The 14,360-nt window shown below is 39.2% G+C and overlaps 2 protein-coding genes and 1 long non-coding RNA gene across 3 annotated transcripts in view; 1 reads left to right on the plus strand and 2 right to left on the minus strand.

The window, feature by feature from the left end:
* Positions 1-3,169: 3,169 nt before the first annotated feature.
* LOC111260754 (uncharacterized) lies at positions 3,170-8,040 on the minus strand. Its single transcript, XR_002680534.2, has 2 exons — positions 7,631-8,040; positions 3,170-4,270 (listed from the first exon to the last, which is right to left on the minus strand). It is a non-coding gene; the product is annotated as an uncharacterized LOC111260754 (long non-coding RNA).
* A 130-nt stretch (positions 8,041-8,170) lies between these two features.
* Positions 8,171-8,873, plus strand: LOC111260753 (uncharacterized). Its single transcript, XM_022833740.2, has 2 exons — positions 8,171-8,316; positions 8,436-8,873. Exons 1-2 carry the CDS (start codon positions 8,308-8,310, stop codon positions 8,817-8,819), a joined length of 393 nt encoding a protein of 130 aa, XP_022689475.1. The 5' UTR covers positions 8,171-8,307; the 3' UTR covers positions 8,820-8,873.
* Positions 8,874-14,281: 5,408 nt separating this feature from the next.
* The window catches only part of LOC111260746 (uncharacterized), a 7,874-nt gene continuing 7,795 nt past the window's right edge, over positions 14,282-14,360 (minus strand). Inside the window, exon 10 of the mRNA XM_086968449.1 lies at positions 14,282-14,360. The gene's annotated coding sequence lies outside the window, so the exon portion shown is untranslated.

The following is a 14,360-nucleotide window of genomic DNA, read 5'->3' on the forward strand; positions in this document are numbered from 1 at the left end:
TATATACAGAACACATTGAATAATATGTGTGCATTTGTACAAAGTGTTTAAAAACTCGAAATTAATTTTTGAAGAATTAATAGGAAAACTCAGTAAGGAACGTAGTTTTCATTAACAGGGCAATGGAATCCAAGAGTCCCTGGAAATTAAAAATCATGGAAACGAATGGTTTAGGAGATATAATTTCGGAAAATATAATTCTTTCAAAAAGATGGCTGCTTCTAACGGAAAAGTGAAAATGGAATATCTCCACATTTTAAATCAAATCAATCAAACAAAAAAACAATTAATAATAACAAGTTATGCTTTCAATGTTTGATTTTTTCATTTTAAAATTTAAATACTTCAAATGAACTCATTATGATTAAAGGCTTGTGGAGAAAAGTTTGGCATGGATCGTAATCTCGAAAGATACCGCATATATTGGTCTCATAATTTAAACTGTCGTACGACTTACTGTTATCCCAACTACATGGTTTCGCTATTTCATTTTGAAGCTAAAAAATCAAATATAATGAAATGAAATTTCTCATTATTTGATTTATTACTACTGTTCTGTATTTTTACGAGCAGACTTCTAGCCACAAACGTGTGTTTTCATTTTCTCAATCGAGACAGCATTTTCCATAAACTAACGTATTTACCGAAATGATAGTCTAGCTCGTCATTTTTTAGGAAGAGTTTACACTCTTTTCTATCATTAGGATGAGTAGCTGCAGCCGCTAGTCCCATAGGGAGAAACTCCTTGTACTTATGAGGCTCATTACTTTTTTAAGGCTAAACGGAACGAGGCAGTCATAACTATAACACTCAAAGCGGTTGTCGAGAGGAAGTTCCTCTCGCAGTTAAATTGGCCTTGGTAGCGACTGTGTGTGGCAAAAGTGTGGCCACAGCTTGAGACGTTCGTCGATGCAGCTACTGGTTGATTTTAGGTAACAGAGATTAACTCGCGATTGGTTAGCGACACATGGGGTTCTTATCAATGGAGACACAATGCAAAGCTTGCGACCACGGGAAACATGCTTTACTAGCACACGTTTGCATCGTGCGGATTTGCAGTGGATCGTATCGATCTGCCACCGACCGTGGCTACTTACCTCTGCCCGTATGCATTGGCAAGATAAAACCTAATTTTTTGATAGGCAAAATCAAGCACAGTACATCGCGAATCCTTCGATTAGCTTCACAATGAAACAATTTCGCTGTAGCTAATATGCTGCTGACCTAGTATGTGTGGTCACCAAAAAGATGACCCAGTTTCTATATGTCGCTGTTTGAGTACATCTAAATAACAACGATGATTAAAAGCGTGTGAAATTTACTAGTTAGACTTTAACTACGGTATACGACAGAGTAACAAGGGCGAGTCATGATTAGTGGACAAGTGACGTTTCTGAATTTCTGAAATATATTACACTGTACCACGCCAACGTTCAGACATAGTCCTTGAAGGACACAGATTCTGACTAGGTTTTTCTGCCGCTATTTCAACTAAGTGGACTACTACTGATGCTGATAGGCGGTACCCGCTTAGCGTCCTGGCCGAACGCCAATGAGATATTTGTCTCCCCACGCGCATTTTGTTGTCGCAGTGAATTGCCAAAGCAAACCGGCCTGAATTCATTCCAACACGTATGGATTTTTTGAGCAAATGCGGTGCTAGCGATGCTCTAATGGTTACAGCATCGTATTCTATATGTTGACAATACTTTTTATACCCTGTAATAAATAAATACGCAATATAACGCAACAAGCGCTATAAAACAATAATAAGTAGCTCATTGGCGACAGAGCATGCGACAGTTGAAAGCTGCTGTTACATGTTTGGCGCTAACAAGAAATGGAAACAAATAATTCGAAGAAGAATTGACAAAAATTGAACAGGCAAACAACCCAGCACTCATGAGATCAACTGTAGTCTTGACACACGATTTCCTCAACAGTTATAACTACTTCTTATTTAACGAGGTTTATTTTCTTTCGCAATTACGCACGAGCAGAGCTGATCTAACCATTCGAATAGCCATATTATTTAAAAGCAGCTGAGATTATACTGGAGGATGGTATTGGTTTTTGGAATCCTTAACGAATAAAAATCGTCATTTGAGTGGTCAGATCCATATACGCTTTTATATTGATTATCTGGTAGCATTATGAGGTACTGGCAATGGAAACAGCAGTAGTAGACCAAATATAGCTACTGTAATCCATGTCGTATTTCTATCCCTGGGCTGTGCTTCAGATAACATAGCTATCCAGTGGTGGATTACTTGCATATTTCATTATATGTATTATAATTATATTAATATTTAATTAAAAAACACGAATTTAATATTATAGCATATTTTTGTAGACCATCATTCTGATTAAATAAAAATTGTTGGTTTACAATTAACGTGAAGAAAAACGTTTTTGGAATAGTTTGTAGACAGTATCGTTAAAAAATTGTTTCGACTGGGCACAGGTATTATATAATGTCGTCCGACATTTTAGCTCGAGAAGTACTTTTAGCAAGTACACATATTAAACATCTAATAAATACATCGCTTCAGATAGAGAACAGATAAGTAATTAATACCCAGACCTTGTTTGGCAGCAGAGGTATCCATTAAATTTAATTCTCGACGTTAACACAGTAGCCGTTTTTCAAATTGGCACCCTAGGACCATTGTTGCAAAGGTAACCCTCGCTTTCTTATCATCATATGAAATCTCGACAAAACACAGCGGGAAGCAGGATCAGAGGAGGTCTAGAATCTGATCTTCGATCCATTTGACATATAGGCAACTGTTATAAATTTTTACTAGCACGTAGTCGTAATTATATCATAATAATCATGGAAAACTTTTGTATCAAAGATGTCATGCTTGTATTTTCCTTTTATATACAGAAGTTCGCTACGATTCGCTTGAGTAACTGACGGATTGTCTAGGCGAGACCGGGGTTGATTTAGGACTGTTTTTGCCGAAGAAAATTTGACGATGTGTTATCACAGTTCGTGAAAAAGTTAATTTCCTATCAGAACGCATTCTTTTTTTTATAATAGAGATTCCTTCCCATTGCTGAATTTAGGATAAGAGAACGTTCGATAAAATGAGCTCTTACATTCAAACATGGAACAAACCCAGACGTATGTTTCTTATGACTTACGATATCATGCACCACGTCATAAGAAGTTCTTATTTTATTGAAGCCCTGCTTGCATCAGACAGTTTTTATCTCGGTATTTTGGCAAGATCACTAGGAAAAGTTCACAAGTTCAAAGCTGCTATATATATATAGAAAAAATTGTTTGTTTAGTGTTCGCGATCCATTGAGAGAACGATCAATGATTTTCACGATGTAACAATTCTGAGGAATCAAACTTTCGAAGCGTATCATTGCAATTCGTTTTTTGTCGTCAGGACAGTTGACGTTTCCAATAGCGATGCCGCGTTTATCGTCCCCGCCCGGTCCCGGGTTGGCCAGAAAGCACTGGCAGACCCCACATCGAAATTTTTTTGTAAATATTATAACCTAGTTCATCAGTACAACAGTACATCATGTCTTAGATGGCCATAATAAGTGAATGGGTACAATATGACAAGCTGCATTTATCTGATTCTGCGGAAACAAATAGTCGAAGTTGCAGTAACTCGCCGGCCGCTCATCCCATCTATCGTTGCCACAACTTTACATAGGAATAGGGCAATTTTATCAAGAAAAAAAGTATACTTCATATGCACAGACGAAAATTGATTGGTATATATTACTTTTCAGTTTCACACTTTTCTCCGAAATAATCATGCACCTAAACGTATTGCTATGGCAAATGATTTAGTGCGGCGCACCTAATTGAATAGTACAGGGTTAGGGTGAGCAATAGTGCTTCCTTTTAAAACCCACTTTCATGCTACTGGTTCTTCTAAGCCGCTATTGAACAAGTTTACGGCTGTTAAAAGGTTTTTCCAATACACTGTTTTAAACGGCGTTTTCTTGTTATCATGCGGAAACGCGGTAACTGGCAAATTACTATAAACGGTATCAATATACCTTATCTCCTAAGGACAAATATTGTATTTCTGGTATAAACGGATGAAGCTGTACATCGCGAAAGTGATAATCTAACTAAAACTGCTTTTGCCGCCTGACTAAAACAACGCAGTAACATAACGGATAGTGTCGCTTTGTTGGGTGTCCCAGAAATACTCAGCTGAGCGCTCCTAGCAAGCGGCGCGCTCCTTGAACTGGGCTGGTAGATGGTCGACGAGGGCGCTTGCCTTATGTTCATCTGCTTAAAATGCAAGAATGCATAAAATCATTAATAAGTTTTAAAAAATTATGCGTGTAAACGTGTGTAAATGTCTCATTGGTGATGGTGGTTGTTCGGTCCGTAATGGACAAAATTAGATCGGAAATTGTATCATTGCAACTCAACTGCGGCGATAATAACCAATAGTAAAGCTTTCTTTTTTTTTTCAAATAAGTATTCTGGGTAATATAATATCACCACATATTTACATTGTACAAAATTATAACAAAATACCATTATCCTGCGTATGAAGCGGTTTGTTACTGACATTTTCGATTATCACTAGTTACAATCGACTTGAAGCTAAGTACTCAGGTAGTAAGAAGGTTAGCTGGTCTTACACGGTGAAGGCCTTGATCGAGCCATAGGACGAAGCACTTAGCAGTGCAATTGTTGCAAAACACATCTTCCATAGGCGCGAGTGCAAGTGGATCTCTGATAAGAAAAAGTATAGAACAACTCGAAGAATGAGCGAGTGCATGCGGCAGTAAAAATCAAAATCAAGTCTGTCTTTAGAAATTTTACAAAGTACAAGTCTTTTCTGTGTTTAGCTTTTCATCTCATAGTGCGCGTTCAATATTGCCGCTCTGCTCGCTTCAGGCCAAGCTGGCCTTGCCGGAGGTGGTTTCGGGTACGTAGATGGACTCGAACATCGCGATCTCGGCTGCAACCGCCTGATTCACGCTCGTTCGTACACTTTTCTCACTGGCAAGCTCTTGCCCCTGTTGGAGTCGCTAAGTTCGCCGCTGCCCCAATTCTTGCTGCCGCTCCCATGGCCGCCTATGGAAATGCTCGATTCAGCCTTGCCCTTAGTCTTGGTCTTTGTATATGTACAAATTGGCTCGAAGAAAAAGTCTGGTATCGTTACTAGGCATTTGATCAGACAGCTGGCTCATGCCGGCACGAAACGAAGTCTGCCTCCGCCCAGATTCGGGCCTATACCACCACGTATCGTTCAAGTCTAGCAAACACACATCTTATCCGCTACGTCATCATGCGGACCCTCGTTAATTACGTATTCTTCTTTATTATAGTATATATTAATAATTACATAATATATTAATTACTTAAAATAATAATTACGTAAGAAGTTACGTTTTATCTAATCAGTTGAGTATACAACGTTAAACCACAAAATTTTTGTAACCTAATCTTTAGAACTACTTGAACCTTTTTCCTAACCTTATCAGCGAAACAAACAAAATTGTATTGACTGAATGGTCTGTGTCATTACATTCATGACAATAATATGGTCTCTGCAATCAAAGCTTCTTCCAATATCTGACAGATTTTTTTATCTTACCTTCTTCGCAAAATACATACTTATGTGTCTTGACCTTTCGAAACCGCAGAGGCTTCACTAATGCGTATATCTGTAACAAAGATATTTCTTTGTCGGCCTATGATTTGATCTACAAAGATCTGCTAGAGCTGATCCTACTGTCATACTTCTCCCAAATGATAAAGCATAGGTAACTTAAAAGGGTCGAAAGTGGCGTGTACTTTAGGAGGGAAGTGTCAGCACGCAATTCTTGGAAAACCCATGACGCTTCTCCTGTTGTGCTATGTATTGAATCTGTAATTTGGTTATTTTTTTTTTTTAGCTTTGACTCCAAAGGTTCCCAAACCTACAAAATTTAACCTTTCCTAGTTTTGTTGCCCATTGCTATAATATCTAAGTGTCATATATAAATCGCAATAACTTTATTACTGTACTGCTTGGCTCTTCTTGGTAAACACTTACGAGAAGTGTTATAGCGGTACATATTAGTCAATGCTGTTTATTTTAAGCCGTCCTCTAAGTAAAAACGTTTGTTAGTACTTCATTTTTCTTATCACTTATGAAGAGCAAAGCTTTTCTTCGATATGATTATCGAAAATTATCAACGATTTAAATTCAGCGATACGGCTTGCTCGAAATTAAGAGATATATTAAATCCAAGTTATTACATGTTACCGCTAAATACAGAGAGATATTTTTTATTACTACTTTTGCTTCTTTGTACATCTAAGGCACGCGACCATAAACGTTGGGCTACTTACTAAGTTTATTTCATGTATAGCACGTTCCCCTGGAGACAAAATACAGAATACGTTTAATTTCTGTGTTTTAAATAGGAATCTGATCGCAGGAAAACAGGAAATTTTTCGTTGAAAAAGTTCAAAGTACACGCCAGCGTCGAGCATCGCGTTAATGTATCCACTTCATTCTAACCACGGTATACTATTATGATACTCATATAATATACGTAGCAGCGTGCATGTTTCTGCTAGTACAAACGTTGTTGGCGTTATGACTATTATTATGACGTCGCTATGTATGGCACCCGAAGCTGATATGCTTCAGGTAACGGATTAATCGAGTCGGGGGCCTTTCCGCGTCACGTTACAATTGTCGTAGGACACAGTTGCCGTATATCGTCCAGGTGCGTTTTTAAAATCAGAGACGACAATGTACATATTTGATAAAGGTCCAAATCATTCACTTCGTTCTCGATCAGTAAATGGCCATGGTAGGTGATGACAATGGTGTGGTCTAAGGAACGAACATCAGCACCCAACAGCCGAAAAGCTCACGTTCGCATTTTTCTGCTACGCCCATTTTCTGCTACTCAAATTGTCTATCTTATTGAAATTCGCGTTCGTTTCGTTTTTTGACTAAGGTATAGATAATAAATAAGAATAAAAAAAAAAAAAAATCAGGTAAAGGTAATGGTAAAAAGGTTCTCGTTCGTCTCTAAGGTTAGTATTTTTCATGTCATTTTAGCTGTCTTATTAATATTGTTGTTTTCGTTATTATTGCTATTATCACTATCTAAAATTGATCAGAACCGTTATTGCAATGCGAATAGAAATATGAACCAGTGCTGGGTTCTGGGTTTCTCTGACACTAAAAAAAAAAAGTCATTAATGTCTTACAAAAATTAGAGTTATTTCCAAGAATAAAATCCACGTCTGAAATGGCCAGTTGAATTGGCATGAAGCGAGGAGAACAAGTTTACTTTTAGTGAGCAAAATATCCAGCTACTAGCAACCTTCATAAAGTCAGTTTCGTTTAGTCTAGCCAATATGCATAGAAGAAAACAAAATATCGTACATACGTGCCGCTACAGTGAATACTACCTGCACGCTAAAAATCATTTTGCGTGTTTCGATATCTTACATTGTAGCAGGCTTACTCAAAAAACAATCATGCTCAAGCTCACGTTTAGGCTGTTTATATTGAACTGTTAGCATTGACGAGACAGACATGATCTAAGGACAGTGCCGCATTATCGAACGTATAGTACGTATCATGTATATATAATAAATAATATGTAGCAGTATGTATAATAATACCATGGCAGTTTCGAGGTTAGCCCTTCAAAGAGAACTTGTAGTCTGAAAGCATTAGTCCGGCAACTGCAAACAGCAAATAAGGTGCTTGTACGACGAAGCAGCTTAGAAGTTACACTAGATATATGATAGACCAGGTAAAACTTAATACGTTACTAGTCGCATCAAACATACAAACACGCTACTAACTGTCGACTAAGCTCATCTTTTTTGTACTACGGTTGATACAGAAGCTGTCCTATCACAGTAATCTTGACAGATTATGATCTGAGAAAACAAAAGGAAATGCCAGGGAGTAGAGTCACCTGTTACGTAAAGCTGTTTACCTCAGTATGATCGTTCAACTGCGTGCACACGAACACACGCCGGGACATAGAACATGTATTAAGTAAAAATAAATGTAAGAGGTAATTAACGGGATACATCATTAAGCTCTCACAAGCTACACTTTAATACGACCACGTGGGTGTGTGTGCCGTTACGAATTACAGTATTGTACGTTGCCAGAACGGTATATGATTTAAGTAAGGGTAGATCTTCTGTCTTCTCATGCAACGCACATACGCAAGGAAAGGGAGGCCGTTGTATCGACAACACGTAAACGGGCAATCAGTATAAATGGTGAAGAAGTGTCTGTTCCGAACAGTACGCTCTAGCAACTGCAACAAGCTGAAGTAATCATGTTCGCTGTACGTTATTGTTACAATTTTCATAGATGCATGAGCCATTGTGGTCAAATTTAGTTTTCTAACAAAATATGGACCAGACAGTGCATGTCTTGTTAGACAAACCTATTCTTATTTTTCAGCTTTTCGCCATTGTCGCTCTGGCCGCCACGGCCCAAGCTGGTATCTCGGGATACGGCCTCGGATACGGTGCTGGCCTCGGATACGGTGCTGGTCTCGGATATGGCGGTCTTGCCCATGGGGGCATCGTAGCTGCCGCTCCTGCTATTTTGGCTGCCCCTGCCATTACTAAGGTCGCTGCCGCCGCCCCGGTCGTTGCCACCTCGGCTATTACTACCCGCGCTGATTCGTACACTCCCCTTATCGGTAAGACCCTTGCCCCTATCGGACTTGCTAAAATCGCCGCTGCCCCAGTTCTCGCTGCCGCCCCATATGCCGCCTACGGACACGCTCGACTCGGTCTCGGCCTTGGTCTCGGTGGACTTTATGGAGCTCACGGATGGTGAGCAGGGGAAGATGAGGTTCATTGTATCGTTTTAAATAAATTAGTCGGTGTATAACTTGAATGTCTTTTTAATGGCTATATTTAATAGATTTTCTTTAATTATATTTAATAGATATATGTAATGCAACGAGCACATGTTCCTCTCGCCATGTTATATGGGCCCATCACCATCATTTCCGACGCGATATTCAAAAAGAGTTTACTTCAAATATGGGAATATGGCAATTGATAACTTTCCTGTGAAAAGCTCTAGCTATGTATTACACGAACATTTTCTTAGGAGATCGTTTCCAAGAAAAATGCTATCGAACTAAATCACCTGATGTTAGCGGGGTGCGCAAACACAAATCCACGCTACGCTCACCAGTCCATCCATTCCGCACGCGTTTCTAAGTGGAACATTTGTTAAGCCAACAACATTTATCTTTATTTATTGGAACTACTTCTTATACTAAGAAGTAGTTTTAGTGGTTACTGTTGAAAATAAGCTATTCATCGTCAGTGTAGAAGTTACGGCTAATGATAAAGGCATTCTAAACCCACTCGAACGTTAGGGTAGGACACGTCCTATCGAAACGTCGTTTCGACTGCGAAGATCAGCCTATCGTGTCCTTGTGACATGGATTTCCGTTCTAGCCATTGCAAGGCGCGATGTGAATTAAATGGTAACAGTCAAATGGTAAGGTACGTCGTCCTGCGACAGGACGTGCAGCGACCGTGCCATTGTCAGTTATTGAAAATAGCAAATATTGGAAGCTCAACATCTATATTGTCGAAGCCAGTGATATAAAAGGGTCTTCCTTCATAATCAGGACGATGGCTGTCCGATCGAGTGTCAGAGGCGCAAACTTATTTGAAGTAGTACAGTTTACGAAGCAGTGGGTGCCGTTAGACGTCAGCTAAACTCCGAAGATATTTGTAATCGAGCACGATTGCAACTTAACTGGGCCAAGCTACTAAAGATGTCTCCTTTGCGATGGGATAAGTTATATATGTACTTTAAAATAACGAACTTAGTTAAAAGTATCCTTTTTGTTTCGACTTCCGCGTTTCGTCTTCTGGTTCCAATTTCAGAGGGAATTGGCAGTTCGGATACTGACAACGTTCTTCCCAACGTACATTACGGTTACTATTTTTTTTTTATCTCATAGACCTTTTCGCTCGATATGTGAGGATGCTGAGCAATTAACAATCCATTTGCTGGCGTAGTACATACTTGCCTTCACTCAATGCGAACTGTACATGTTCACTTGCATATTTGGCGGTAGTTGTCGAACGTCTAACCACAAATCAGAGGACAGCAGTCACGTCAAATAGCGTCTGGGCTAGCTGAACGAGGTAAAATACATTTCTCCATTAGAAATCATTAAGCGGGAGCTCACACCTAGGAGGACAGATATTGGCGCTACTAGCAACGACAATGATCGAAACTACCTTCACGCTACCAAAGGTTTCACCCAAGCGGAAATTAATCTTCTGTGAACGACAAGTGGTTTGACATGATAATGCATATTTATGGAGGCGCGCTATAGGATTACGAAGATGCCCCGTATGAGAGCGGTATCTCTTGCTTGATTGAAACGGGGTGACAAAAAATTGTCCAATTTGAAGGAAACTCGAAGAAAGCTTGAAGTATTTTGAGTTCGACAGAGAATAGTTCTGAATGCCAGAAATATGAAACTCCAGGAACACCGCTCTCAAACAAACGGAGACAAATTGATAACTACACCCATAGCAGATTTAGAAACCCGCATTTTCGATACCGCACACAAATGATCCAGCTATCACGTGCCAGATTCAGAATACATCTCAATACGGGCTGTATCATTTTAGAACGTACAGAAGCAAGTTTATGCTTCAACATGGATGGAAACGCGATGTGGCAATGTAAGAAAGTTTACGCTCAATTTTATTTGCACCGAGCTAATGAACATGAACAGTAGAAGCCCTAGAGACGATGTTACGGTATTAAATAAATTGTATAGCTAAAATGTTGACTGTTCATAGACGTTCTTGGCCTAACAATTGCATGAATCAGCATTACTGCCTATACGCGCCAATGTACAAATCAAGTTTCAGACGTACTCGCAGTGGAAACGTCAGTTCAACGCTATATTTAGCTAATAAATGGGAACAAACTTGAGGTAAAATGTGTTATAGTGAATGTGATCTTTTCTCATTCGTCAGCAGCGTCTATTTTTCGCAGTCGGACCAATAAACAAGTCACCAGTTGATACATATACTAAGATCTCTCGACACCTATCCGCCCAAGAACATGGCCTATGGGGCCAATATTGAATATGTAGAAAAATGAATTTCTTTGGAACGAGCAATTTTTTGTCGTCTTGAATGAATCTTGTATAATTTTGGCGACATGACAGACTGCTTTATCTATTTTGGTGCTAGAAAAACTGGCAATAGGTCTTCAAGAGTAATCGTTCCCAAAGATCGATTAATGAAAGCCATAAAAATCTAGGTGTTAATTATAGTTATTCTTCCGGTCCCTACCAATTAGTCGTCAACGTATCGCGTGATTGAACTGTGGCCAAGCTGATTGTATCGCTTGAGATTTCATCGAGTCGTCGTGAGCTTCGTGTTGGTTAAAGGTCCGATTTCGGGCGTGTCCTAATTGTAAATCCACACAATAGTTTGTAATCAAACAAAAAAATACTTTCCATTACTGTTTGGACTGCTCAATATAGTATCTGTATACAATATAATAGTATATATAAAGTATCTAGCAGTAAGTGAAGAGTTTCTAACGTGAATGAGGCGGTATTTACACACATTAAATAAATGTCCGTATTATCTGTATTTTAATTTATAGCCAAAATTGCTTTGTGTCTAGCTTTTAAAAGTTCACCAAACTTCATAGTGGTTCAGTTACAAATCTATGCGTAGACGCATTTCGTGGTGGGAGCCGGCCGTTTGAAGTAATGTGTAACGGACCATGTACCCTATGCAAAACACGAAAGCATGGCAAAGAGGTACTGCAAAAGCTGTATATATCAGAATTTATGATATCCATATAATACATAATTGTCATATATATATCTACAAATGAATTATATTTTAAAGTACTGTCTAGAAAAAGGCCTATTTGACCGAACCTCATATGAAGACTTACCGGTTACCAAAACAATGGCATCTACTTAATTTATTTATATTTTACACAAATTCTAGGCTGTTTCGGCGATGGGGGGGGGGGTAACATGTTTGTCCGCAGAACGTAAAGACACGTAGTCGTCTAAGTTTGAATTCAGGCGTGAGCAGGCCGTTCTTGTGCAGGAGGAAGCGAGTCTTCCAAAGTAATGTCTAACAGCTTATATATGCCGAACATAAAACACAAAACAATTTTTTTAGTCACGTGTTATCAAGGTGCGTTTTCTTTTGTGGCACGAATGAAGAATCTTTGCGTTACTTACGACTCTCCGCGGAAGGGACTTCATAGCTTCATGGAGACGGGACGCTGACTGGTTCAGCGAAAGGAAGTGGCACTGGAAAGTCCTCGTCCGAATCCAAGGTCAGAAAAGCTATGCTTTGAGATCCAATGAAAAGCAAAAATTTCGCGTTCGGGCGCTTTCGAATAAACCTCAAATCCAATGATCAACTTAAGGTACTTACTTCTACACTAAATAGTAACTCTGTGAAATGAAATCTACGACTGCAGTGTACACTCATTAAGCTAATACATTAAGTACGACTTTTGACTAGCATTTAGGCATTGTTCCAAACGGGAATACTTTTACGTGATGTATAGTATGTCCACTATTATGACGGTCAATTCTAGTTGGCCTGTTCACGGCAAAGGAGTGTTGTACATATCATTCACGACGATGTGGTCTATCAAAGCCATAGCAGACCGAGCTGCCGGAATCAGAGATGAGCTCATCACGGGTGCGGGCCTTCTGTCGCCTGAGCAACACGTTGACTTAGAACGGTGACTTAGGAGTACTGCATAATATCTCGCGCGACATCCGAAACAAAGCTGAAAATACACTATAATCAGTAACCGATGTATGGCGGCGCATGCGCATAAAGTTCAATTAATCTTACCCTCAATAAATGAATCGGGCTACTTTTCGACGGTAATCTTCACGGCGATATAATTTATCACCACCTGTGCCCTTTTTCAAGGCACTAGCCCTAAGCAAGCTGCGATACATATATATATATATATATAACGACATTGTAGTGTTATATTAGACTTATTAAATATTTCTAATCTTATACTTATCTGTTGTTTATTAAACGAACTATAACTATTGCTTAGAAGCAATAATGTCCACGTATATGTTGCTGATGTTCATTGGAGCATCTTACTTCTCGCAAATATAATTATTGTGCTAATAAACATACTAGTAAATTCTCAAAAGAGAAAATAGGACAGCTGTAACTCTAATTTGAGTAAAACTGCATTTCCAGGCACCATCACATTTTACGGTCACCAAAATTTCATTATCTCGAAAATACTACGAAATATGAAAAATACGAACTTACTTTTCGACATCCTTGAAAGGGCACTAAACAACACTCCTATGCTGACAGCATTAATTCGAAAAAAGTAAATCTAAGATTATTTCTACAAGTAAAACCTGGCTGGTTATTACCTAGTTCCACGTTTACGTTCTAAGCATCTAGATCATCATAAGGACTCCCTCGAGACTTTTGGCGAGCTTCAATAGCAATGATGTGTTCTCGAAGTAGAAAACGCCGGTTATTACCAACCCCTTCGGCTTTTATTAATAGGGAATAAGGGCAGGCTAAGGACAAGGATCCACATGGCCATGAACCAGGCGCGTACGCGTCCCTCACGGCTGCACTGACGTCTCGAGCCACTTATGGCGGAGAACTGATTTTCTCTCAGGCATTTGCTTCCTGAATTACACACCAGCAAATGGCCTATGCCTTTCCCTATAAAGCTCCGCGTTTCGAGGCAGTGCCATTGTGGATTATCAATACGGCTCAGATAGTTTGCTTCGTTGCAACAACTTGAGTCGTCCACCGGATGCCGATGGATGAAAGCTGTGGAGTTACGGAATCGTATGGCAGGTCGATCGGCAAAAAAGTACAACGAAGGAAATCGAGGACGTGTACAGAATCGAACGCCTGGCAGTATCGATACCGTTGCTGATTGTGTAAATAGCGTTATGATTTAGAAGACATGAAACGCTTCGTGGATGGGAAATACGCAACACAGAACCTGTACCGATGAGCCGCTACAACTTATGGAAAATTGTGACCAAAGCGTTTATTTGTCTTTGTGGCTATGAAGTAAGAGTAAAACCGGTTCCTTGTAAGTTCGATTCAGATGAATGACCCAGATGGAATGGGTTACGCGAGCCGCCCAGTCAAAGAATTTGTCTAAATAAAATAAAGCATAACAGTAAAATTAATGTTTCTATCTGGCAGGGGGTGTTATCGATTTAAGATAATATTAGAGGTAGGTATAGCAAACTAGCGTAAGACATACTAAATAAATAAGATTATTTATTTATTTAACTTTTTTCATGAACGTTTAAAAATCCAAATCATCAATCAC

This window comes from Varroa jacobsoni, unplaced genomic scaffold, assembly GCF_002532875.2.
Source record: "Varroa jacobsoni isolate VJ856 unplaced genomic scaffold, vjacob_1.0 scaffold_472, whole genome shotgun sequence".
Lineage (NCBI taxonomy): Eukaryota > Metazoa > Arthropoda > Arachnida > Mesostigmata > Varroidae > Varroa > Varroa jacobsoni.